A 27,626-nucleotide genomic window follows, 5' to 3' on the forward strand; every position below is an offset into this window, starting at 1 on the left:
TGGCGCAGGGGGAGGGCGCAGCGCGCAGGCGCGCGGGGGACGCGGGGCTACCGGCTCTGGCGGCCATGGAGCGGAAAGGTGAGCGCCGCGCGGCCCCCGCACCCCCCGGGGCGGTGCCCCCCCTCCCCTTCTCTCCTCCCCCGGGCCCGCCGCCCCTCACGCCTCTCTCTCCTTCTCCCCCTCAGTGCTGGCGCTGCAGGCCCGAAAGAAGCGGACTAAAGCCAAGAAGGACAAGGCCCAGAGGAAGTAAGTGCGGCCCCCGGCTCCCCTCAGGCGGCAGCTCCCGCCGCCCCGCCGCTGCCTCCCGCCGGTACCGCCGCCTCTTTGTTACCCTCGGCCTTCCCCGCGGGGAAGCGGCGACCGGGCGCTCCCGGGGCGGAGGAGCGCGCAGAGCCCTCGGGCTAGACGGGTTTTTAACGCGAGGTTAATTGAAGGCACGTTTCGCGGCATATAGGCAGACAGCCGGCGCGGCTGGTGGCCCGGGGCGGCGGGTTTTGCCTCCCTGCTTTCCGCCGGGGCTGGTTTTCCCCCCGGGCTTCACGGTTCCTCGCCGTCCCCTGCCGTGGTTCCAGGGACGGGCTGTGGACGGGGGAGCGGAGCCGCCTCGGTGTGGACGGAGCCTCCGTTCCCTGCGTCCGCCCCGAAACCGGGTGATGGAGTCGGTCGCGCTCTGTCCTTGCAGGCTTCTTCCCTCGGCCCCGGGCTGGGGGATGCTGGCGTCCCCTCGCCTCTCTGGAACCTCCAGAGCTGGCTTTAGGAGCCAGCTTAACTCTCTTACCACCCCCCCGGCTATTTTTATTGTTTTTTAAATCTTGCCCTAAGAACGCTGTGATGTGTTGTTTACTTCTTTCTCTAACTTTGATGCTCTCGTGTGGCTTCTCTCCTACCACAGGAATTTCACAAGTCTTTATATGTGGTGAACTTTTGGATGCAGATATAAAAATTAAAAGATCTCGAGTAAATACTAAACAATGGCTCCCACCAGACTGCGTTAAGTACTGCATTCAGTGCTGCTCGTGGATTCCTTTCTAGTGAAAGGTGATGCAAATCCTAGAGGCGGTTCTGTGTGCTCAGTAAAATGCTGCTTATTTGTGTAAAGTCTGTAGTACCTCAGGAGGTTTTATACTCACTGGTGCCTAGGAACCAAAGGTATTTAGTAAGTAAGACTTGGAGGGGGGAGGTGGGAGTTGGAGTGGCTTTTCTTCAGACCTAGAGTAATGCTTTCTTAGTCACTTCCTCACGCAAATCATAGGGCCTTGAAAATAATTTTCGGGTTGTCTCCAGCAAAGATTCAGTTGTTTTGAAATGGGGCTTCTGAGGGGCGAGAAGCGTTAACTAAACTCTTTGGGAGATGTGCATTATGTTTCTGCGCCGTTTTGTACATGTTCCTGGTATTTCTTCAAAGCATTAGGACAGTTTTTGAAGAGCTCTCCTCTTTCTATAGTATTACCAACTAATTTCTCAATGAATAATCTGTTGTTTAATTCTATACCTGTTATATTCTTTTTTTTCTTGTTCACCTGCAGACAAACAGTGCTGACTCTGCCAATAGAGTCCACAGTTGCAGTTGGAAAGGCTGATGGCTGTGTAAATTCTGAGGTTGCTGAATGGTAACTTTCAGTGCTGGCATGTTGTTTTTTAAAAATCCTTTTTAACCATGTAGCCAGAAGAGGTTAACTACACTGCTGGTTAGCTGTTGATTTTGCCACTAACCTGGATTTAAGTGGAGAACCATACTATTGGTAAAAGGCTGCGTTTATCGTCTTAAACTACACACTTCAACTGTGTTTTCTGGTACCATAGGTTTATTAGATCCTGCCTCAGAAATTAAAGAAACTTGCATGTCCTTTATGCTTTACATTGTACGACAAGAAGAATGCAGTGTCAGCCTCTAACTTTAGGGGCAGTTCCATGACATTTATGCTATATAAATACAAAGCTTCTTTAGTTAAATCTTCTAAAATAAGCTTAACTGGGTTGTTGCAAGACTTTTGCCATAAAATCTAAACTTGAAACCACATGGAAAGTCCTTTTAACATCTGATGTTCCATGGTAGTTGGTTAGATCACACACATGTAATTTTTTCTACATGAAGGGCAGTAAAAACATGAAACAACTGATTTTAAAAGGTTAAGGTTGGTAAGTATTAGGAATTATCTTATTACGGGTAAGTATAAAAATGCAGAGAATGTTCTGAAGGGATTTAAAGCAATTCAAAGTATCTTTAACTTTAGATATGAACTACACCTGGTTTAAGTTTCCCTATCAACCCAATCTGGTTAAAAACAGGTAAAAAAAACACTTGAAAAGGTTAAAATACTGAAAATGGACTGTGTGTAGTACAAAACTAGAAAGTTACCACTTTTTTTCATCATTCAGTAGTTAAAATTGCTGCTATTTAGGTTTAGACAAGACAACCTAAACTGGTTATTTACAGAAAACCCTTGTAAATACTAATTATGGTTCCCTAGATAAGATTTGTTTTTATGGGAAGGTCAACCAAATTATTCATTTTCTGCAAATTCAGGATGTTTGTTTTGCTTCTCATCCTTCCTGTCTTAAAAGCTTTGTTTGATACCAATGAAGGAGTGAGTGTGTTTATCCTAACATACTCTTCTGCAGAAAGAGAGCAGGCAGAGTTTCTTGGTAATACAAAGGGGAGGTACCTGTGTCTTCCCACTCCAGCAAAACTACCCTAAATTCTTTGGTAATCTGGAAGAGTCATTAAACCAGCTGCCTCAAATCTTTACTTAGGAAGCTTTTACTTGCCCAGCCTGCTCACTGGTCCCTTGTCTGTCATTGTGGAGTTGGAAGAATATCATGGCTGGGTACCTTTGCCCAGCTCCCACTTGTGTGAGAATTGAGGAGGAGGAGGAGGACAGGGAGAGTGACAGCTGAATGCCTTGGAGGGACAAAAAGCAAGCCCAGATACAGGGAGATCCTGAGTTCTAATGTTGACTGTCATTGCGTTGCTTTGTGGCCTTGAGTGAAGCATTGATTTCAGTTTCTTATCTCAGTCTTTTCCATAAAAAAAGGCAAGGAATTTAGAATTAACAATGCTTTAATCTAAATTATTTTTAGGAAACGAGAGGCAAGCTTCTACTTGGCCTTTTCCTTAATATTAAGAATGTCAGGAAATACGCATGTCAAAGCTTTAGTTGCTAATAAAACATAGAGAGTTTGGTACGTAGGCTACTGCAGTGTGTGTTGCTGCCAAAAGATAGCTTTGCTGAAAGCTATCTGGGAAGTACGTGATGTATTAATTTTATCATTTCACGAGGTGTGAAAATCTCAGGCACTAACAGTCGGTTGATTCCCAAAGGCACTCAAAAAAGCCTGTCTTTAAAAAAGGAGCTTGTAGACTTACAGGGTTTTTTCTTACTAAAACTTTAATAACTTACAGCTGTCTGAAGAGTTTACAGTCTATCTGCTGAGGTGTATTCAGGTAGTTATTTTTGCCCAATTGTCAAAAATGCAGATTTTGGCAGTTGTTTGAAGCAGTTACTAATATCTTTGGAGTTCAGCACCAGTACACAGATGCGTTAGGCACAATGTTTGCCCCGGTCCTTAGGAAGGTGGGGGAGCTGTGCTTCCTGGGAACCAACTCTTGTGCTCATTTTCCTCGTGTGACTTCTAGGCAACTGAAAACAGAATTCCTGTGTTCTAGTGTTTGATGAGCTGCGTTGGACGGGGATGTCCATGAATGCAGCAGGAGGAAGGAGCGATGGGTGTCCCAACAGTTCAGCTGTTCATCTGCCACAAGGTGGCTGCTTCTTGCTTTGCAGGTCCCACGTGTGCACTTGTAATGCCTCGGTGCAGTAAGGCAGTGTCTGGTCAGGAAGCAGTGTGGGCTGACAGGAGATCACCAGCTTATGTAAAGTCCCCAAGTGCTGTTTGGAGGGGAATGTTGCTTTGAGTTAGCTCTTTTGTGGACGGAGCACCCGTTCCTGGCTGCAGCGGTGCAGGAGCATGCCATCTGCGTGCTCTCATTTGAAAGAGATTAATCTCCTGTGCTGTAAGACTGTTCTACTATGCGAATGAAAGCCCCATACCTGAGGAAGATCTGGTATTTACTTCAGAACTATGCTTCTATCTGGAAATACAAGCTTCTATTTGAACTAAAATACAAGCATAGATGTACTTTCCCGATGGCTCTGTAATTTGTAATGGAATCAGGCACTTGTGACTGTTAGACCATAACTGCTAGTAAAATACTGTGGCTTTTTTCTATGTTGTATGTTGCAAACCCTTAGAAGCTCAGTCTGTTCTCTTTGTCCTAGGAGAAAAATACTCTTTAGGTTACTACTGAGATTAAGACCTGGAGTTTAAAAACTAGTCTAAAAAACCCATCCAGATTCAAAGCAGTTAGATAAGAAGCTGAACTAGTTCTCTGTTATAGCTCATTTTCTGTGAAATGAAGAAAATAAGTGTGTTACTAGAACTGGGCTACGGGTCTGTGTGATTTGTAGATGATGAGTATCTCCTTGGCAGGCCTGGATGATAATACTGTTTCACCAAGTCCTTCAGCAGTGTGTTTTATGTTTCAGGAAAAGTTGGCCTATGCGTGCACGAAACCAGCAGTTCTGTGTAAGGGGTGTTGAACCGATTGTGCCTCAAAGCAGAACATTTTATTACCGTAAGCATGAATAACTACAGAGGTAGTGGCAGCCATACAGTTACAGTATGCAGCTTGTTCTGAAAAATGTACATGATCTGAAGTACTTTCTTCTAATTCTGCATGCACCAGTGAATTTATTTAATCCTTTCTTACAGGCTTTACTGAAAGAGATTTTTTCACAGGATTTTTCAATAGTTCCTCTGGCTCCCTCTACTCCTGGAGGGAGGGCAGTGGCAGAGTTGGTACAGTACCGCTGTTTTGATTCCTCTCCCTCTTCCCAAATGCATACAATATTCAGTATTTTGAAGAAACTGGTTTACAGTTATCTGTAATTCTTCTGGCCAGACTCTTGTCATGCAGTGAAGCCTCACTTCTTTCTTCCTCCGCAATAGAATTGCTATGAAGAGAGACAAGGAAGTTGGTAATTTTTCCATCTGTGCAGTCTGCAGAGCAGAAAATTCTTAGTAGAGTCTCATACTTTCCAGTTTGTTACTGCGTGTCTTGCTTGTATCACTTTCCTGCTGTCTTTGAGGAGCCCTGGAGTTCCAACAGCCCTCTCAGGTTCTTCCTTAACTTCCTTATTCAGAATTTTGCCTGAGATCAGGATCTTGGATTATGTTTTCCTCACTTGTTTTACATAATTAATACCAGGGCTACATTTTTCCTAAGTATTTTGAACATAAGTTTAAGGTAGATTCAGAATGCTCACCCACAGGATTTTTTCATTCAAATACAGAAGTGATTATCAGACTGTGACAGGACACAACTGAAGATCCTGCTGGTTTCCATGGAAGCTCCTTGGTTTGGAATAGCTGGAATAGCAGACGGTTCTACAAACAGCTTGTGAAGTGCTTGTGTGGGGGAGTGGGTATGGGGAGCAAGAAACTTGATTGCCTCTTATTTGTGCATTAGTATCATTCTCGTGTGAAACTCATTATTGCTTATCTTCAAACCAAACTCCCACAGATCCACTAAACAAAAGTATGTCTTGCTGCCTCTGAGTGCCGTTCTTTCAAAACTAAATGTTAGACCATCTGCAGTCCTCTTAAGCTGTTGATGATGGTACTCCTGGGATGGCTGCCCCACTGACAGAAAATACCAGTTCTTTATCCAGAAAAACAGGAATGCGAGAGTGAATGAATTGCAATTATAACAAAATAATGTGGATTATAGATTCGTAAGTCCCCCACAATCTATGATTTATAATTCCCCCAAATACTTAAAAATTTCTTGAGCAGAAGGGTAAAGTGCATACAAGCAGGAAAATACTTTTATCATTTTAGACCTGAATTCATACTGAAAGTTTGAGCCTAAACAGTTACAATATTTATTGAACACTGGCTTTGCCAGCAGATCTGCATGTAAGCATGTTGGAGGCTGGCACCTCTGACTAGATGTGCCTTAACATGATCTTGAAATTACAGGCACACTCCAGCATAGTAATGAGATGCAGTCTGGCAGGCATACTTCCCTTAAAGAGACATTGTCTTGGTGCACGGATGTGAAAATGGGAGAGAAACTTTTAAAACCTGGCTTTTCAGCATGCCATATAGAGCTTTTTGGTTTTTTTTTTCCTCTTCCCCAAATGAAAACAAGGAATCCGTAACAGCACTTGAAGCGAGATGTTGCTGCAGTGGGTGTACTGCCCTGGAAATCGCTGGCTGGCTGGTGAAGGTGGAAGGTAATGCTTCCTTCAGCAAGAGTCCCAGGGTGTGTTATAGCACTCTTACCTGTCTCCTGCAGTATGAGCTGGATTCATCATTAGTCTTATGTTCACTGAATTGAATTCTATTTGGGGATGTTTCATGTGTGTCATTTGAGCTTACAAATAAGGAATTACAGTGTTTATAAAGATTGTGCTGCAGGCGGCTTAAAAATCATTTAGCAAAGTAATTGTCTTTGGTTTCCTACAGACAGGCATCATCTCTGCAGATGGCAAGGGAATGGCAAGCTGAGGTGAGGAGTAAGGAGAGTGTCTTTTGTTAGTGCATATATAAGGTGTGACAAAAGTGATTTGGATTAAATGTATGCTGCCTTCCTTGCTTGAAGGTGGAAGGGGTCTGCTTTTGATCTAAGGAGGTGGATAGGTAGCATGAACGGTATTTCTGCTGGTTTGGGGACAAAGAAAAATACTGATTTCCTGTACAAAACAGAGTTTTGAAGAAGTCGCTCTTAATACTCCCAAATAGGTGAACCAAACACCTCTCCCAGCGTTTTATGTAAGTTATCAGGGTGGAGAGAACAAGTTCTGAGTTTTGACGGTGAAGTTGCATGTGGAGACTTGGCTGGTGTGATGGCTTGACTGGTAATTTATAGGGAACAGTGAAGGAGCCTGTGCTGGTGCCACTCCGCAGCACGAAGAACGCTGCCTTTTTCGTTGGGCTGTCTGTGCTAACAGACATGACTCTGCTCTCCCATCTTCTCGTCCTCCTGAGGCTGTTGGATCTACCTCACTGCAAATCTGTAAGAACACACATTGTGCGATCGAGGCTTCTTAATCATTTTTTACCTTATTTTCAATGTGTGGACCAGAGAAGTGATTCTATGAGAAACTGGCAAGAGAACACAAGTGTTTTTTCCAAACCCTTTGAACACCTTTTGTAAGGAGTGAGTGACTGAAATGTTAGTTCCTAGGAATAACTCTTACTGTCCCTGCTAAGCGTTGCAGAGGTGTGCAGAGTTGTCAGGTGATACATTCAGTGAACATGGAGCAAAATCTTGTCTACAGTGGAAAAATTTGCATGTTGTTAGCACGTCTTCAAATACAAAGAGGTTTGGCAATGCTGAACTGTTAAAGGATGTTCAAACTTCAGTGAGCTTTTAAGGTGAAAATATTTTAGGTATACACTCAGATGAATCCAATTCTTCTTTAAACCTCTTCATTGAAAACTGCAGAGCCAGCTTCAGAGTGTCTGTCGCTAATAAACACTCCTCTGTAGCAGAGAAAATTTCTTAAATTATTACTGGTATGTCACGTTGTTGCTGACTTGTTTCCCCTATCGCTTACATAAACCAGCAGGATAAACAGGCACAGGAAATGGCTGGTAATTCTACATCGTTGGAGGGCGATGTTAAGTGCCTGCTGCTGTGAAAAATACTCAGTTCACCTTTTTAAAGGAGATTTGACTCCTTCTCCTACTTTTTTTTGCTACTTTTAAGCATAAAGGATAAGTTTTTCTTGTAACTCTGGATGGGGAGGTTTGGAATTACTTCAGAAAATTCATTTTTACTTTGAACGCCCTTTCTCTCCTGTGTGATTGTGCTGGCGTTTCTGTATCAAAAGGGTTGGCCTGTTGGCAATTACCATGATCCTTGTCTTCATCGGAGCTTTGAATCCAGTGGACTATTGAATAGGCAAATAAAACCGGCTTGTTCAGGAAGATGAAACAGAGTATCTGACTGAATTTCTAATTTCATTAGAGGGAAGACTGAGGCAGGTAAACATCAAGAGAGGAGATGAATCTCTTTATGCTCAACCCCTAACATGACTGAATTTGCAGGAAGATCAGCTGAGAGCAACCCCCAGCCTTGCTGCAAGGCCCTTTACCTGCAATGCAGTGCTGTGCAGCTGCAGCTAGGTGGTGGAGGCAAATCCCTCTTCTCCCTCACTCTTGCACAAAGCTTTGCTGCGTTCGAGAACAACCAGCCCCTCCGCCTGCTGTTGATGTCCCCCTGCTTCCTGAACAGTGTGGCATCTGATTTTTAATGGCTCTTTCGAAAACCATTGGGCTGTCTTCAGGAATATCTTTATCAATGGGAGGCCGTGCTTCATGCAGGTAGGTTACCCTCTTTTTCTTTTAGTCTCATGAATTCGCAGTTCTTCAGGCATTCCTGAGAGAATAAGGACTTTGGGGAGGGTCTCTACATATGGATTCACACGAATTCCATAAAAGATCTAACATTTTGCCTTAGCATTGCTGTTCCATATTGTTTTCCTGAAGTAAAATATTGCTATCTAGTTGTAGAGAAACCCTGCAAATCCAGTTAATTCTGATGATTAATTAGCACATTGAGAGAGCAAAAGTAAAAGGTGATCAAGGTGTTCTTAAGTAGAACAGAGATAGCTGCAAAAAAGAAGTAACCTAGAACACTTGATTTTTAACATGTGAGCCATTAACCATTTTTTTAAGAGCTCTTTATACATTTTATCTGCTTTTGCAATATTGCAGACAGCTGTTTCAGCTGTCATCTTTAAATACTGAGTATGGATTTTTCTGCTGTCTTTAGCAGCCTTTTGTGCCTTTTAGAGTACTGTCTGAGTGAAGCAGACAGATGAGGGTTGTGGTTTTGTGTATTGGGGTTTTTTTGGTATTAATACATATTCTGCACTGATTAAGTCTCTCTTAATCCATATCTGCAGTTGACATGGTCACTTCAGGGTAAGAAGGTGGTGGGATGTAATAGCATCTGATGAATTTTCTCAGGAAGGCAAAGGAATGAGATGTGTTTTGGAGGTGATTTCATAAAGGAAATAGCACTGTAGAAATGTATATCACCTGAATATGGCTCACTATAACATTAGTTGGTATAATAGAGTCTAATATAGATGTGAAATGCTTTTGGATCCCCAGGACAGACTCAGATGCAGACTCCAGGGTGTGTCGTGTACGAGGCTGTCAGCATGATTCGTCAGCCCCTTAGGAGGGGCGCAGAAAGCTTCCAAGAGAATGGGGTTTAGTGCTTCCAGTAACTTCTTCCTTGATGCATGAAATTACTATTATTGAAAAGCATTGGGACTGCAGAATGGCACGATGTTTCTGTCTGCATCAGTGGTTCTTAAGATGAGTTTTCTTTTGAATTGGTCTAATCCCCTACATCTTGCGCAGTTATAAAAGTGGGAATCTTGAAACAGCATTGGGGAGAATTAGTCTGTACTACTTAGGCCATGGGTGTGGCCACTGGATTTAAATTCTCCTTTCTATCCCATTCTGTGTTCTGGTTCCTCTGTAGGATTTGTTATATATGAGCATCCAGACTCTCTTTCAACCATTCTGTCCACGGCCCTTTCTTGCCTTTGCTACCTGCTCCTAATTTGGGGATAGTCTGTGACTTTATTCATAGCTCTGTTGTCCCCAAAGGAATGCAGCAGTTTTAAAGTAGCTTTTGGACCTGCAAGACTTTACCCCCCCCAGTTTCCTTCTTCCTACGCCGGACTTGTAATTCTGTGGCTCGTGGAGCAAAGTCTAAATAAAATATCTTGGGGCTGGATCAAGCTATGGGGTTGTTAATAAATGTCTCATTAGCCTGGCAGCAGTGGAATGGACTGTCTGGCAGTCTTGTTTTATAGTTGAGGACCACAAATCTGTCTTGCTTATCTGTTCCTGAATTAAAAAATCAGCAGGACTTACTAGCTCTGACAACAGACTGGAAAGTAAATGTTGAGTGGTTTGGTTGTGCCTGGGATGACCTTTGTAGCTCCTCTTTGCTTTAATGAACTTCAGTTCCGGATTGTAAATGGCTACAAGTTTAGTCATGATCAAATTGGAACAGGTGACTTCTTCCTTTTCCTGCTCCATAGATATTTAAGATGGCCATAATTTTAATATATTTTAATATATTCAATGTATGAAGTCTCAGCAGAGTGCATGCGGAGTAGGTAAATGCTGAACATTCATTCTGCTGTGTAACTACTCAAAATTGAAATATTAAACTTGTCCCATGGATTAAGATTAGTTAGTACAGCCATGATATGATGCACAGGACTCCAACTCGGTTATAACCTATAAAAACTGCCCCCGTGTATTAGCATAGCCACTGGCATAACCAGTGACTGTCTCAGCAGTTACTCCTTCTTTGAGCAAAATGGGTTGAATTTGAACTAGGGTGGTGGAAGGGGTCAGTTATATCTGCTGCTTCACTGGAACAATAGTTTCAGTCCAAGAAACTTCCACTAATTCACGCTGACAGGGAAGTTCATTGTAAAGAATGTTATCTCGTGCTTCTATGTCATTGCTGTAAAGAAATTTATTGCCCACCTCTTTGGACAACTCCAGGTTTTTTTAACATCTCATACTGCTAAGAAGAGAAAGCTTAATGTTGATATCCTGCAGTACTTTGCCATTAAATCTTGCCAGTGCAGACGGGCTATAGGCACTGTTCTCATTATAAATGCTTGCTTTGTACAAAAGGGTGTTGAAGATTAAACTTTGTAGACAATTAACCCTGTAATGCTTTGTAAAGTAAATAACTCACGTGTTTCAGTATTACCGTTTCGTGAGCTGTTTGGCTGGAAGCAGTTGGGGTGCAGGGGAGACAGCAACATGTCAAACACAGCTTAAATGCGTGAGAGCAGTGAGATGGCCTTTGCCAACATGATCTTCACAAGCAGGAACGTAGAGTAGCACATTTGGTGAAAAGTTAAATGCACAAAATAACGCTTTCATCTATGAATGTGGGAGTGAAAAAAAAAAAATACCACCTTGGTGCCTGATTTCAATCCCTCTGCAATCACAAGCTCTCAGAAGGATTTACAGAACATCTGCTCTGTGTGCTCCCACTCTCCGTAGTTCAGACAACTGTAATAAACTTTAGACCTTCAGTGAAGAGACAAACTAGAAATGCAGCTTACCACATGAGAACGGGAGAAATCAAGGGCAATATTAGGGATTTTAGAGCTCTAAAATGTTAGAAGCAGAAGGATTGTTAAATGTTCATTTGATCTCAAAGGTGAAAGGGACAAAGGGCACAAGTTCTAAAACACTGGTTTAATTTGTTTTTTCAAAGGAGGAAGAAATAATTGATGTTAGTCTTTAAAATAACATTCATCAACATTTAAATCTTTGTGTTTTGTGTGAGGTAACATCTTAAAATACAAATTTGCTTTAGGAAAGTCGTCAGTGAATGAAAGACTTGGTGGGATCACTAAGCTTTTAATTCGCTATCTTGTCTGATCTTTTCTTTGTTCTGCTATAAAAGTGAATCTAGGGCATTAAGTTGTGTTTCCCACTAGTATATGAAAAATTGTTTCTATTTACTTTTATGCTAGCTTAGGAGTAAAAGCCTTTAAATGTGCAAATAGTTTTTGTGAAGGCTGAATATTGCATCTCCTCCATTATCAGCAATCCCTCGTGTGAAAGGAAAGCTGCTGAATGAAGAGTAACGTGCGTGAGACATGCAGTGTGTTCTCTTTCAGACCCGACACTCAGCATCGGGGCCCTGCTGCTCATTCGGAGAATGATCTTCCAGAGCAAGAGGAAGAAATCCTGGGATCAGATGATGATGAACAAGAGGATCCAAATGATTACTGTAAAGGTGAGAACTTGCCTGTTCAAGGTGCAGGATTTTCAATGTAATCAAGAAATTCCCTTGACTTCTTATCTACTACAGAGAATGAAAATAGACTCCCCCTTACTTTTTGAAACTACATGATGATAATGTTTTTCAAGCTAACCTGAAATGGAGAAATTATTCTCCAAGGTTCCCCTGTTATCAGTCAAGATTTGAGTTGGAGAGCTGGTTTTAATGCATGAGTTTAAAGCTGGTAGCTTTTCCTCTGTCCCAGAGGGGTTTCAGAATTGGTACAAGCAAGTAGGCATTCAATTTCTTTTTGATTTTTATCAGAAAAAGGACACTTTCAAATCCTTCAAATCAGTTTCAAATTCTTCATTGTTTTCTTTTGAAGATCATCATCTTAATATCCATTCTTCAGATAACTTTGTGTCTGCAAATATAGTCTTCCCCTGTTTCTCTGAGTAGAAACTAAATACAGAGCAAATGGAGGTGCCACAGTATATAATTCAATATCAGAAGGGTCAGGCTGGCTTTTAACATAGCAAATACTTTAAAAAAGACGCAACACTGGTCATACAAATTTAACTGATGAGTTAGTTGAAGCTTGAATGTGTGCCCCCACCTCCAAGTGCTTCATAAGACTATTTCTCTGATACTATTTATTGTGTATATTGAATAAGACAGAGGGAGAAGCATGTAACGAATGCCATATATGTGTATAAAAAAATGCAAAGTAGAAATAGCACAGGGAACTTGAATTGCAATGTTTCTTACACTTCAGTGCTTTACTTCAAAGCATTTATGTTAACTTTAGCATGCTACCCAAATATTTGTGGGATTTTGTTTGTTGTAAAGCAAGTGGAAAGAAGAAAGCCCTTGTGTGAATTAGCAGTTGCTGCAGATGTCACTGTTGTAACAGAAATCTTTAAGTGAAGAAAAGGAGCTTCTGCTGCTTGAGCTAATGAAGTAATGGATGTCAATTCTAGCTTGTTTGTGAACCACTCAGGAGAGATGAATCTTCCTGGCAAAGCATGCATTTCGTGGCTGGTATTTGCTGACCACAATTGGATAGTAAGCGCCTGGAATCTAGGGTGTAATTCCAGGTTCTGGCAAAAATTTATGCCTCAACAATCACAGTTTCTTCTCTTCGTTCTGTTTTCTGCCAGTTCCCTTGTGTCTTTGTCTGACCTTTCAGGTCTTTGCTTCCATCATGGAATCCTCCTGCATGGTCAGCAGAGGTACTTGGGGTACGGGGAGGAGACTTCCCTATTTTCAGTGATGATGTTAAATGGCAGTTGCAAGGGAAACTCTGTTGGGATCTTGGGTGCAGTGCTCTTCCATGTTATGGGGACAGAGCCTGCAAAAGCAATGCTGATATTTACCTGTAAGATTCTGTTACTGAACATCATAAGCTGTTTTTTCCAAAGGTGATCAGCCTAGCAGACTTCAGATGCTTTCACTGAGGAAATAATCTTTTGTGATGATGCAGTGATGACCTACATTGAAAAGGAGGAAAAGTCATTCTAGTTCAATTATATAAAAACTTTTCAGTCAACTGGAGGGCTGTTCACAGCTCTTCCTCTAACATACTGTATGTTTGTTCTGGCAAGATCCAATTAGGGAAACATTTGCATTTGTTTATATGATGAAAAATTTAAACACATCAAATAAATCTGCCTCAAGTTGTGATGCTTGTTCCACATACCTGCTCTTCAGTACTTGCATGACGTCTTGATACATCAGCTTCCCCCTGTTTTTCTAGGTGGTTATCACCTTGTGAAAATAGGAGATCTCTTTAATGGACGATACCACGTGATTCGGAAGCTTGGATGGGGCCACTTCTCCACTGTGTGGCTAGCTTGGGACATCCAGTAAGTCTGTTCTCGCTAGCGTTTCTGGCGGGAATGCACAGCATTGCACGAGCATGATCGGAAAACATCTTGTTACTTTTAGATAAAAACACAAAATGTAGCTGTTCACATCCTAACACAGAAGTTTCTTTTGATATTTGCATGCAAGTGTGTGGGAGGGAGTTAGCAGGACAAACTATATATGTGGAAAGAGTGCTCTTGTCTTCATCAGTCTCTGACCTATTTCCCATTTTCTGAGAAATGACTTAACATGGATGTTTTATAAAAGAGACCCAAAGACAATCTTCATGAGTGCTTAAACCGTATTTTTCCATGATGCCTTAAATAAGTAGCTCTCTTATCTGCAAAAGAATTAGGAAAATCCTGGAGAATAAGTTCTTTGAGCGTTAACAGTCTCCAATTTACTTACCATGTGTGCGTAGAGGGAGGAGATTTGTGGCAATGAAGGTGGTGAAGAGTGCAGAGCACTACACGGAAACAGCCCTGGATGAAATCAAGTTGCTAAAATCAGTGAGTACCTGAGAGTGGGGTTAAATCTTTTTATTTATTTTTTTTTTTTCAAACTCATTTTGGGGATTCACATTAGTCACGTGCTTGATATCTCTGGATCGTTTAGCTGCAAAGAATTTGGATAGGAACCTAACAGTAGTGCAGTAGTTCTGACTTCAAAACATATTCTTGCTTGGTAATTACCTCAGGAAGCACAAAATGAATCCTGTTTTTCTCTGCAGGTCCGCAACAGTGATCCAAATGATCCAAGTAAAGAGAGAGTTGTTCAGCTATTAGATGACTTCAAGATCTCAGGAGTTAATGGTTCTCGTATCCTTTTATGGAATAAAGGCAAAGAATTGCATATAAAGGTGGGAGTTTGCTGGGTGGCTGTCATGTTGGTGCTGGTGAGCGATGCCCAGACATCCCTTTCACTGCCCAAGGAAACCTGCTGTAGAATAATCTCCCTCAAAACTGCTTGCTAAGCTCAGTCCAGAGTGATCATTCAGCCTGGCATAATGTGTAAGCTGTGGAGACAGCGCTGCTTAGTCATGCTTTTAACAGGAGAGATGAGGTGGCTGTGTCTGATTTGTGAATCAGAACTGACTGGCTTATTGTCCGAGGAACCTTTGGGGTAAGAGAGCCCATCCGTCTCAAACCCTCAGTTCTGCAAGCAGCCTGGTAATAACCCCTTATTTAAGTAAAACAGTACAAAATGTTAAGATCAGTAATTAAAAGTAGCAAACACATGCAGTCTATAACTTGATAATAAGGTTGTTTTCTAGTTATGGAAACATCTTACCTTGGACTTTATCAACATTGTCAGGATGTTTAAAGTGCATTGCTTTAAAAATCCCCTGTCGTTCAGTGAACAGCCTTCTAATAGGCAGTGATTTGCGACAAGTCCTAATAACACACCCTTAAAATTTGAAAGCAGGACTTCTGTGCATGTTTCTGCTTTGCAGTACCTTGAACTTTATTTTGGTGAGAATTACTAGGCTGCTTGATAGGATCAAGCTGTAGGTTATAAATGTTCTAACACTTTTAGAAAACAGTAGCCCCATAATGTATTTCCTCTAACTTTTTTTCTGGTACCTAGCACTGAGTAAATGTTGACCTCATCTTGTATTTCTTTCTCTCTTGCAAAACACATGTGTGCTTTCTGCTAGTGTGGAAGACAAGCACCCTAATAAACTCCGAACTCCTGAAGCAAAGGCACAATACTGAATATGTCACTAGAGGGGCTGTAGCTGTTGAGATCTTTATAGACAAAAAGCAAATAATGTAAATATTGTTGAAGTCCAGGCTTGTCAAAAGTTTGTTTTGCTGCTAAAGAGGCAAGGAAGGGCGGAGAAAGTAACTTAATTGTTGTGAAGATGACTTATGAAATGGAAATTTTATTATCTTTTCAGGTAATGATGGTACAGAGAGATCTGGCATCAAGTTTTGCCTGGGGCAAGAGCCTAGGCTGTTCCAAAACATACATTGTTGGCTTGAAGCTGTCTCAATACTAGCACAAAATACTAACACACGCTTGCTTGTGTAACTGGCTTCCCCTCAAAGCAGATTTCTACTGCTGCATTAGGAGCATTGTCCTAATGAACTCCATCCCTCTGTATTTTAGGTTTTACCTAACGACACTGATGTGTGGGATAAGATGGTGCTGTTGAGGAAGGCAGCTTCTCTATGCTGTGTCAGAAGGATGAGGGTTCTTTAATATAAAACGTTTAACTGGTGTGGATTTCTTCTGATCCTTAGAACTCCTTGGGTCAGGATGTTCATCTTTTTCCTTGACGGAGTTCCAGATATCTGTATGGTGTTTGAAGTTCTAGGGCATCATCTCCTGAAGTGGATCATCAAGTCAAATTATCAGGGGCTTCCACTCCCTTGTGTCAAAAAGATCATCAAACAGGTAAGTTGCAGTTCTGACTGCACTGCTCCCCTCAACCCAGTGAGAAATCTTTCACTAATCTTTCTCAGATCCCAGAAAACAAAAGTTAAAAATCAGTGGTACATCTCTCATGCAACAAAATCATTCTTGGGTTAATATTTCCTTTCTCTATTGCAAAAACCTTCTGCTACAGATATTTATTTTCTGATGCTTAAACCATGATGGGAGGACGGCTTTGCTTTCAACTTCTTACCCTGGTTATTCCTCTTAAGTGCAAGTATTTTTTTTAAAACCGTCACAGTAAGTACAGTGCTTAATGATGGGAAGAGCAAGAGAAACCTGTTCTTCCTACTGGATGGTTGCCTAAGAAGAAACATCCTTCTACATGTGAGGTGGAGGGGAGGAGGAAAGCGTGATTTTATTGGTAGAGTATTAAGATTAGATTTTCAGCTGTGGTAGGTTGTGAGGGTAAAGAGTATTTAAAAGTCATAACTAAAATCTGTATCCGAATCTATATTTTTCTGGAACTGAGTAGTAACCACTGATCATGTTAGCTCTAATCTATTCTCAAACACAGAAGTCCTTCAGGTTCATTGGTCGCACTAGGCAATTTTTTTATTTTCACTTCAATTTGCTCATTCTTTGCTTTTTTTAATGATCGATTTCCTTCTCTCCTGTCTGCAGGTTCTTCAGGGTCTGGATTACTTGCACACAAAATGTCGAATCATTCATACAGATATTAAACCTGAGAACATTCTTCTGTGTGTTAATGACCAGTATATCCGTAGGCTGGCTGCAGAAGCAACAGAGTGGCAGAGATCTGGGGCTCCCCCACCATCTGGCTCTGCAGGTGCTTTTTTCATGAAAATTGGTGCTATTTCCCTGCAGATCATGGCTAATCTCATGAGGGAAAACTTCCTGAGTACAGTGGAACAATAATGCAAGTAACTTCTGAAAGGCCAGCTGTAAATTGTGAAGTTAGTCATCAGTTGTAACTCGGAGATGATCAGGAAGGCAGTCATTTGTATAAGAGAAATGGAGGGAGGATACATGCGTGTATTTTCTCGTTCTGGTGTGTAGTGTTCCTCCTCAGAATATCCATCTGTACCAGTGTGTAGTTTTCAAGAATTAACTGCAGTGTGTGTTGGAAGGCTTCTCTGTCATAATCTTACAACACCACCGTTTGACTGAGCCCATCCTAGCTTAGCTTAGGGGAGCTCCCATAACTTTGGTATTTTAATGTTTTAATTTGCATTGTCTTTTCCGTAAGATGCAGTAAATGAAGCTGCCTGACAGGAAGTTTAAGTCTTTGATATCAGTCAAGCAAGTCTTCTATCTGGAACTTTAATTATGCATTTACTCATTTTAATGTTTTTCTCATTTTTTTATTCTTGCTGTAGCTTTGTAGGGAAATAAGCCTTCAAAATAACATTTGCTGGTATCTTTAAAATGTTGTTACCAAACCACATAGGAAAAGCTTAACTTAAGAATGCAGTTGCAGTTTTTGAATTTAAACTAATTTACTGATCTTCCTTTCCCTTTCAGTGAGCACTGCACCACAGCCAAAACCAGTAAGTGTAATAGCTTTTGTGCGTAAGTATCCATCTACTTACAGTATCTACTGCATTGTTTCATAATTCAGTCAGCATTAAGGGGAAAAACAACCTTATATCAGAAGGAAAAGCGTAATTTGTGTTTGTCGTAGGCATCAGGTTCAATGCTGTCTCGGAGATGTAAGTAGTATTAGCTCATATATCACCAGGACGAGTAGACTTCTTGGTGATATCAAGGTCTGTTTTGAAGGTGACTGTGGAGTCTGAGATCCCTCATTTGGAGAATACTCCAGGTTTTTCAGGTCAGGCCAGAAATGCACTGATAAGAGCCATAGACAACTGCTCCAGAAACCTTAATACCTGCTTTTTATTTGGGCAGAGAACTGTCTCCAGAGTCTTCATCCCAGACTGCTTTCTCAGCTCTAAAATAAATTAAAACTTGACACATTTTAGATTTATTGAAACATGAAATGCTAAGTCCAATTTCTCTGCTTCTGTGTAGGCTGACAAAATGTCAAAGAATAAGAAAAAGAAGTTGAAAAAGAAGCAGAAACGGCAGGCTGAGTTGTTAGAGAAGCGAATGCAAGAGATAGAGGAAATGGAGAAGGAAGCAAGCCCTGGGCAGACGCAGCCTGAAGAGGAGGAAGAAGCTCAGAGCCCTCTGGACATGCTCATAAAAGTTAGTCCGCCAGAGGAAATTGTCATCAAAAAGACAGGTATGGACCTAAAGTATTGCTAAAGTAGCAGTGTTGTCCTTCCACTCGTGCTGGCATGAGTAGAGTGAGCACCTTCAGTAGAGGCGGCCATTGTCATTTACCCTGTCCGCATTGCATTCTACCCATCCAGAGAGGCTAGGAAGTTTCCTGTCACAAACTGAATTAATGAATTATTGTGCTCGTTTTGAGCACTACCTACTTCTGAGGGGTCCCTGGAACAGCGTCAGCTATTACTTGGTTTAGACATAATCTGCTATCTTCTCCTTTTCCACTCTTCCAGCTGAAGTCATTGTGCAGGAGCAATCTATCCTCATGGAAAGCAGCGTGGAAAAATGTGTAACAGAAATGAACTGCAATGGAGTCATACAAATGACGGACTTCCCAGACTCCAGCAATGAAGGGTCTGTGCGACTCGAGGATGACCTTCATAATGCCAATGACTGTGGCAGTCACCCTCACACGCAGAAGAAGGAGAACTTCCATAGTTGTAATTACAGTCAGCGTAACGGTGACTCGGAGAACAGGCCTCAAGAAGCAATGTCGGACTCGTTCGTGCCCTTAGTTTCAGAAGATTCCATGGTGTGTCAGCCCACATCCAACGAAGAGCGATCGTTCAGTGAGCAGGAGATTAACCATTTGCAAGAAAGCATCCGGACAGAGATACCTTCAGAGGATGAGAATGAGAATAACAGCCCGTCAGACAACAAAGGTATAAGAGGAACCCTGTGAGAAAAGGCTCCTTGGTGTGGGAGAGTTGTGTTGTGACACTTCATCAGAGTATTGATAGAAACCTTCATTTTGTAGGCTGAAGTGATCAGAACTACCTGTTTGAGACTTTTCCTGCCAGGAGTAATTAACCTGACAGTCCTACTCTGAGACATTTGCTGCTTGTAGCTTCCTGTTGTAGTTGTACCTTAATTTTGACTACTGAATGCATAAGTATTCCCATATGTACCTATATGTTTGTTTTTCAGTATAGGAACATTCCCTCCTTTATCAGGTGTTGCTTATGTGATTATTACAGTTAGAAATGTAAGTCTACAAACTGTCACTGGCTGTTAAATTATGGGATAAGTACTGTTCAGTGTGTTCTGATAGTTTTGTTCTTAACATGGAGCACAGGTAATTCCTCTCAGTTACTTGAGATGAGTAAATGTTTTCCCAGAACTGGAAATACAGCCTGACTGAAACAAAGCTTATACAGCGTAGGAATAAAAACCTCTTTAATGCTTTTGTTTAAAACTGTAAGCCTTGTAGGTTCAGGAGAGCATAAGGCACAGTAGTTTACAGCAGTTTACACCCATTCCAGGTGCGTGTGTGTTAAATGCTTGAAGCAATTGATAAAATCATCCTCCTTTGCATCTTTGAGTCAAGGTCAGGTGAAGTATGTCTGCTTGGAGGAGGAGGGAGAAACTAACATTTGTACTTTCTAAAAAAAAAAAAAATCTGTAGCATTTTCTTGGCAGAGTACTGCTGGGAAGTTATGTGGATGAAAAGTAGCAATTGAAATTTAAAGATTGTGAAACTTGAACTGTATCTAGTTGGAAGCCCCTGCTCAATTACTAGGTGTATTTTGCTTCTCATAGCTCTCTTCCAAATACTTTTAGAGCTACAGCTGGATATAACTCAGTGACTTAATATTTTTGCTCTCCACTGTGTCACTGAGCTAAAGTATATATTGGGAAAACCTCTTGTAAGGGTCTGTTGCAGCAGTGAGTGATGGATATGTCAAAAAGATGCTATAGTATGTGGACTCTACTTCAAAGATTTGGGAAGACTTCAGGGTTGAGAGGCTTGTTTTGTTTCTGGCAATGCCCTCATTTAAAAAGCCTGAGCCTGCCTAGATAAAGACTTGGCTTTTTAAAGCTGTGCTGGGGACAGTCACTGTTACATGTGCTTACTTGTCCTTCTGCTTCGTAACACCAGTCAGGTCTTAGTGGTGGTACTCTTGTTCATAGAGCAGACTGATGCTGATTTTTATCCCTAGGCTGTGGGGAGGGAAAAGTTCTGATCCGTAAGCAAAACCCTTCCTGGGTAGGGAGAGGGCGATAGGATTTGGGTGACAGATGGTGACACTGTCCATGTAGCTTTAATCAGCTGCTGTACATGTTGCCTCTAGGAAAATCAACTGCTGGGAATTTCCTCCTTAATCCTCTTGAGCCCAAGAATGCAGATAAGCTCAAAGTGAAGATAGCTGACCTAGGAAATGCCTGCTGGGTGGTAAGTTTAAAATCTTTTCACATTGACTGTTTAAACCTGCTAATTCATTCACAGTATGCCAAGAAGGAAAAGAATCTGTAAAATAGATTCTGTCTTAGACCTGCTTGTGGAAGTAGTGACAGTTTGAAACTATGTTGGGGGGAAAAAAGAGGGGGGAGCAGGGACACAAAGAAGTGGTCTTCTAACATAGGATTTCGGGCCGTGTCTGGATGCCTCACTGGTCGTTAGGGTACTTCTAATGGAGAAATCTGCGTATGTGAAACTTCTGAAGGAGTCTGTAGCTCTCCTGGAGGATGAGAAGGTTGCAGACAAGTGCTCTGATGTGCCAGTTCTGCAGTTTATTAGCTTGTCAAACCATTTCAGTGGATTCATGAGCACATGAAAGACTCATAGTTTTATTCTTTGATGGTTGTGCTGTGCTGCTTTTTAAATGTTTGACATTTCAAATAGAAGAAATGTCTATTTTACTTGGCTTCTTAAATGGCAAAATGCTTCAGATCTTATGGGAGAGATGAGTCTCAGATTCAGAATTGCTTGCAGTGTCTGCCAAGGTGGTGTCTTACATTGGTGTTGCTTATCTGCTTTGAGGTAGTTGAATCATGGCCTGTGGCATCAGATAGGAGAGGGTGCACCTTCTGAACTTACTCTGTTTTTGTGGGTTGCTTTCCTCTAAATTGCTGGACTGTTTTACTTGAAGCCTGTCTTATGTTAAGCATTTAATCAGTACTTGTAGGAATACAAGGAAATATTTAATGAAGATGTAAAATTCAGATGAAATGTCATGGAATTGAGCTTTGATGTGCTCTGACCTTCCAGGTTGTTGATTCCCCTCTTTTAAACAGTTTCTAACTGTTCAGTAAAACATTTCTTCTTTAGCACAAGCACTTCACTGAAGACATCCAGACAAGACAGTACCGATCCTTGGAGGTGTTGATAGGGTCAGGGTACAACACCCCTGCTGACATCTGGAGCACGGCGTGCATGGTGAGTGGGCTCAGCGGGGGTTTGGACTCCTTCCACCGGGCGTTCTGGGAAAGTCGCGTGTGCTGCGCGCTCCAGACTGCTGAGTCACTAGCCAAGCCTGGCAAAAAGCCCTCACAGGTGTTCAGCCAACTTCCAGACTGGCTGAATACCATGTTTCCATACCAAAGTTGTCTCATTTATTTATTTTGCCACGTGTGGCTTTCATTTTGAAAGTTAGGGTTGCTGTACAGCACCAGCAGGTCTCAAATATAGCTGTACTTTGACATCATGCTTTGTGGAAAAACAAGACAATTATGCAATTGTGAAGACAAAATCTTTATATAAAAAGAGCCTTTCCACTGCATCCAGCACTGTTTCACAGACGTCTTCAGTATAAATTCATATTTTAATCATCTGCATCCTCTGTGTGTTTGGAATCATTTTATAATCTGAGTAATGCCGAGACCAGGCTGAAGCTGTTCCTGTAATAGCTGGCAAATGTAGAATATGGTGATTTGGAGAAAAAAAAAAACCACACAACAAAAAAAACAAAAAAAACCCAACCAAAACAACCAACCAAACAGCAGTCTAGTCAGTTATTGCATGTGCTTCTTTGGTGTCTCTGTTCTATGTTATCTACAAATCTTTTTCTAAAAAAACCAAATCTTAGGTTTTATTTTTTAAATTAAGAAAATAGTCAAGCAATTTTTGCTGTCTTGGAAAACAAGCTGTGAATTTTTTTTTTTTTGAATGTGGTAGAAGAAAATGTGGTAGGGTCACGTTGTCTCTGCAGAATGTGTGGTCAAAATTATGCAGTGGTTACTCCGAGTGCCTAGTACAGTAGTTAGACTGCAGCAGTCCATTAAGAAAACTAAGAATACAGAAGGCCAGGGGTACTGTTCTGAGTAGAAGTGAATACGTAAAGGGTAAATGTGTCGTGGAATTTGGTGAGTTGAAATGAAATGCAAACGTTTTTCTCATTTAAAGCATGTTTTCATATCTACAGATGAATGTTCAGCAATTAACTGTTTGAAAAAGGTCTTTTTCCTATTTGAAATTTGGAGGGAGGGGAGAATCTTTGTAAAAAAATCTCGAGTTTGGATGTGACATTTTGCAAAATGGTGTGGAGGCGGAAGAGAGGCTAAGCCTCGATTTTGTACAGCTTCACACACAAGCATGCTGCATTATGCTCTGATCCAGAATTCACCATAGATATGTTTTTTAATGCAGTCATTAAAATGTGGCAAAGTAACTGCACATTGTGAGATGGTAATGGTGTACTAGAGTTCTACAGGTTGTTCTTTCCACGCTTTGCTGCTGGCCCCCAGAGATACAGGCAGGATTAACCTGCGGTACATCCAACGAGGTGTGAAGTGCAATAAAATGATTTAACGTTTCTGTTTAGGCCTTCGAGTTGGCAACAGGAGACTATCTGTTCGAGCCTCATTCTGGGGAAGATTACTCACGGGATGAAGGTGTGTTTGTCCAAGTCTTGCCTTTTTAAAATAGAATGTGAAATACAGTGGATGCTTCTTCAGAATGAGCCTTCTCTTACGAGTTAGCAGTGCAAAGGCTCGTTCTGAAAAGATTGTTTACCCAAATGAGTGGGGTTAGGGGACAACTGTGCTCAAGCCTCTGCAGTAAACCACCGTGCACAAAAGTCCATGTTCTTGTTCTGCTGTTTTCCATTCCTCTTACCACTGGATTCTCTCTCTTGCTTCTCAAACTGTTCATGCCTCAAGTGGCCCTTACCTTTTCCCCCCTTGCCCCTTGACTCTGTTCTTGCTCAGTGTTACCTGATTTCAGATGGATCTCAAAGTGATTTTTAAGGGAGATAATGTCTTTGTCCTTATAGCCCAGAGAAGGAAACTGGGGCATAGAGATGTCTTGTGTGGATGTGTCTCACTGTCTTTTCTTTTGAAAAAATGCAGATCACATTGCATTGATCATAGAACTTCTGGGGAAAATACCTCGCAAGCTCATTTTGGCAGGAAAATATTCCAAGGAGTTTTTCACCAAAAAAGGTAAAAGGAAACAAAGCAAATGTCACTTATCCCCTCATCCTCTGCCCCAAATACACAAGAGTGCCTTGCTGGAAATACCAGTTAACAACAGATGCTAGAAAAGATGCCTTTTTAAGTCTTTCCTTTGTTTTATGAAAGACTTTCTCAGTAAAACTGCAGCTCAATATAAGGCATTCTTGTGTAACGGCTAAAAGTATCCTACATCCTAGTACTTGACATCTTGGCACAGATCAAATGCGGCAGTACTGTAGAAAAACAGGCTTCATTTGACTTTATTTAGCTGATCTTTGTCAACTAGAGGTGTTGACTCACCTTTGAAGTCTTCTCTAGACAACTTTGTTCTGTTTCTAGCATGCCAATCACCTAAATAGTGCCTTGCACCCTGAGCCATGTTGTTCAGGGCACATTATACCGTTATAAAGCCCTAAGCACCCCAGAAATGTATTGAGTCTGAAGAAGTTCTTGACCTAGTTTAATACTTTTTTAAAACAAACTCTTTTTTGTTAGTAGTGTATTGCTTCCTCAAACAGTGCTGCATGTATTGCATCTATTCCAAAGTCAACAGCACAGTGTTTATCTGTCATGTCAGCTGGTATAATTGGTGATTTAATGAAGTTAAGCAGTATTTGCTGATATTGGATCAGAAATGGCAGGAGGGAAAAAGAAGCCTTCAAGGAAGTACATTTCTAGAACAGTCTTCAAAAGCAGATAGAAAAAGGGTTTTAGTGTAACTTGTTTCTTCCTTCAGCATGCCCTGCCGTTTTAAACTCCCTGTGCCCAACTATTCAGGGCAGTTTCTGAATTCACTCTGTCTTGTGTAGCAGTTCGGCCTATTTTATTCAGCTGCTCTGCTCCCACGACTTGCACTTAACCTGTCTGTCTTGGTTTTCAGGTGATTTGAAGCACATCACCAAACTGAAGCCCTGGGGCCTTTTTGAAGTCTTGGTGGAAAAATACGAGTGGTCCCAAGATGAGGCAGCTGCATTCACAGACTTCTTATTACCCATGTTGGAGCTGATCCCAGAGAAACGAGCTACAGCAGCAGAGTGTCTCAGGCACCCCTGGCTTAACTCATAGAGGCTTCAGCCCAATGCCACAGCACTACTCTGGTTTACAGCATAGCATTCATGCACCCAGCTGCCCCTTCCCAGAGCCATTTTTTTCCCTTGTTCATTTTCAGTGTGAAGTTCTTCCTTCAAGGCTTCCAAGATTTTAGATAAATCTAACCTGTTCTGCTGAGTTTGCTTGTGTGACTCAATGGGGACTCTCCTCAGCCAGTGGGCATCATCTGTTTTGCCTTGATTGGGCTTCGCCAAAGACTAATTGACTAGAATATGAAGTTTTTCCCGAGTTCCCTCACTGTTATGCACCGTGTGTTACAGAAGTGAGCTCACCTGTGCTCAGGTATGCTCCCTAAGCTAAATTTCAACTCTCCTTTCTTCATGAGGGGGATGTGAAGATCCAAACGCCTCCTTATCTCGCTGACTCAGGAGTCGATTTCCCGCTGTTGATGCAGTAGTTAGCAATGGGGTGAGAAGTACCAGATGGCACCAAAGTGGTGTTAGTTCCTCGTAGAGCAAAGACCTCCAAAGCCTCCATGGTTTTCTAGGTGTCTACTGTATTCTTTGCTTTCCAGTCACATAACTTTTCTTTAGTTCTAGCTGCTTAAATCTTTTGAGAAGAGCTATTTAAACCTAGGTTTTAGTATCCTTTATTTCTTCCTCCAAAGTGCCCTGCCCCTTTTTCCTTCCCTGTGCCCAGATAGTCAGAATAGTTTCTGAAGTCAGTGACATTTTTCTACTCTAATGCCTGTGCCTGTGACTAAAAGGTGACAAGTGAAATAAGCAAAAGCTGGAACTGGCTCAACGCACAATCTTCAGCGTACAGATGGGTGCGCCCCTTGGCTGCAGAGAGGTAGCCTTGTTGCAGGCAACTCTTCTAACATTTTAATGAGCTGCGAGTTTTTTGGGTTTTATCCCTTACTGGCACTTTTTTTTTTTGCCTTGCTTGAGGCGGTTGCTGTATCTGTGAGAAACTGGCTTTCACTGATGCAGCCTTACTTTGGCTTTTAATTTTTGACCATTCACTTTTTCCCAGGAAAAGGGTGTCAGTGTCTGTACCACAGCCACGCTATAGCCCTTGACTTTCAAAATCAACACTTGAAGGCCTGGTGTAAAGATTTCTTTTAACTTGCTTCAGGTGCTGGCCTTCAGAAATAACTTCCCAGGATGGGACTGCCTTTTATTTTCTAGGCCATTAGCACAAGGAGAGCTAGTAAAAGTGGAAGAGAACTGACTTTTCCATGTAGATACTGGATTAGAAGCTGTTTGTAGAGTTACCCCAAGTAAAAATGTTCGGTGGGGTTTCTATATAAACTTCTCGGAGCGGGTTGGATATAATGAGTAAATTGATTAATTTTAATTCAAAGTTAAATCACTGTGGCATTTGATAGTTTTATGATGACGTCTTCTAGACTTGCCCATCCTGTTACAAATTCAGTGCATTCTACTCTACTCTAAAGCAAGATTTGGCAGCGTTGAGACTTCAGAGGCACTTCCTTACCCTGGACCAAACAGGCCTTTGGATTCGTGGTGGCTCTCAGAGTGTAGGAGTTGCTGCAGGAGCGTGCTGGAGGCCACGCAGATGCCAGCCGAGACGATTCCGTTGCCAAAGCTGCCGAGACCACTGTTACGTGTCACTTCTGTGTGTGTGTTTGGAAATCCTGGTTCGTAAGGATCATTCATTCATAAACCTTGGTGTCATTTAATCCACTTGAACAGAGTTTCTCCAGTCCAGTGCCTGATTGGGCTTATTAATGCAAATCATGCTGCATGTTCTTTTAGGGGTAGGTCAGGTTCTCTATGCATATAATCTAAAATTAAAGGAAGGTAACATACCAAAAGAGTTTTAAACTGCTGATTTGACTTTTTTTTTTCCCTTTCATCTGGAGTTTTCCAGTTGCATGTCACTTCCATATCTGTTACAGAAGGACTGGGTTCCAAAATACTGTCTACGTACTGTGAAGATACATTGGCAGGGCAAACAATTTCTGTTGTCTTGAAAGCTCACCCGGTCCTGTGCACCGAGACTGGCTGATCAAAGAACTTTTCTTAGAAGGGGTCTGCCCGCTTCGACTCCGAGGGCTCCTTCCTGTCCTTCCCTTCCCTCTGCCACCCCTGACTGGAGGAGGAGGTTTTTTTACCGTGGTAGCCAAGGCTAGAGCCAGCTTGTGAGTTGAAGACCCGCAGAAGCAGCTGTCAGGGTTCAGTCTTGTACCGTGTGCTCGTTCACTTGGGGTTTGTTAAACTTCCAAATTGCCGTAAAGTGCTCACACTAAAGGATTTGTACTTGCTGTGTCAGTCTAAAACCTGAAGGAAAATACATTTTTATTCTTTCTACTTGGGTGCTTTGTCTTTTTTTTTTCCTTGTGAAAGCCCTACAATAAACAGATTATTTAATAACTGAGCCCTATTCCTCCTATGTTCCCTCTGTTCTCTCTGAGCTAGCGGCCTGTGGATTGAATTTTCTTGGCTAGTGAGCACTTAGTTTTGATTGCCAGAATGAGACGCAGGGAGATGCTGCAGGTGAAGATTTTGTTGCTGGTATTGTGATCTGTTTTAAAAGGGCTCAACAGCAGAACAACTCTGCTGGAATTTTTCCATTCTAAAATATGTTTTTCTCCAAGTCTCTGCTGTCTTCCCTAGCTAAGAGTCTTAACGCTTTTTTTAGAGGGAGGCATAAAGCTGGAAGGTGCTTGTTAGAGCTGAATTCAGTTGACTGCTGCAGGAACCAACAAATTACAGCAAGTAGAAACTAAAATCATCGCCCAGGCTAATTTTGGGTTCTGACCAGGTACGAGCTGGACAGGACGACGTGCTGCTTCGTCTTCCACAGAAGCAGGCTGGGCCGAAGGCTGCGGCAGGTGGGTGTTGGATGTGGTGGGAAATGATGGCTAAATGGGAAGAATTGGGTGGTGCAGCCAGTTGATGCTGACTGGCACCATCTGCTGCAGTTTGCAGGTATTGTTACAGGCCGCCTGCACCCAACAGAT

The 27,626-nt window shown here is 41.9% G+C and overlaps 1 protein-coding gene across 3 annotated transcripts; it reads left to right on the top strand.

The window, feature by feature from the left end:
- SRPK1 (SRSF protein kinase 1) lies at positions 1 to 26,973 on the top strand. 3 transcript variants are annotated; one of them, XM_074850459.1, is made up of 16 exons: positions 1 to 78; positions 186 to 246; positions 11,751 to 11,869; positions 13,611 to 13,719; positions 14,142 to 14,229; positions 14,451 to 14,538; positions 16,014 to 16,120; positions 16,784 to 16,949; positions 17,645 to 17,670; positions 18,155 to 18,368; positions 18,649 to 19,077; positions 20,488 to 20,588; positions 21,465 to 21,572; positions 22,957 to 23,026; positions 23,483 to 23,575; positions 24,468 to 26,973. In XM_074850459.1, the coding sequence occupies exons 1-16, from the start codon at positions 66 to 68 to the stop codon at positions 24,650 to 24,652; spliced, it is 1,977 nt and encodes a 658-aa protein (XP_074706560.1). In that variant the 5' UTR covers positions 1 to 65; the 3' UTR covers positions 24,653 to 26,973. The 3 variants fall into 3 exon arrangements, with proteins under 3 accessions (XP_074706560.1, XP_074706559.1, XP_074706561.1); XM_074850458.1 differs by lacking the exon at positions 1 to 78 and adding an exon at positions 8,119 to 8,394 and having other exon boundaries at positions 11,736 to 11,869; XM_074850460.1 differs by lacking the exons at positions 1 to 78; positions 186 to 246 and adding an exon at positions 8,137 to 8,394.
- Positions 26,974 to 27,626: the final 653 nt, after the last annotated feature.

The sequence above is a fragment of the Strix aluco genome, chromosome 25, assembly GCF_031877795.1.
Source record: "Strix aluco isolate bStrAlu1 chromosome 25, bStrAlu1.hap1, whole genome shotgun sequence".
Lineage (NCBI taxonomy): Eukaryota > Metazoa > Chordata > Aves > Strigiformes > Strigidae > Strix > Strix aluco.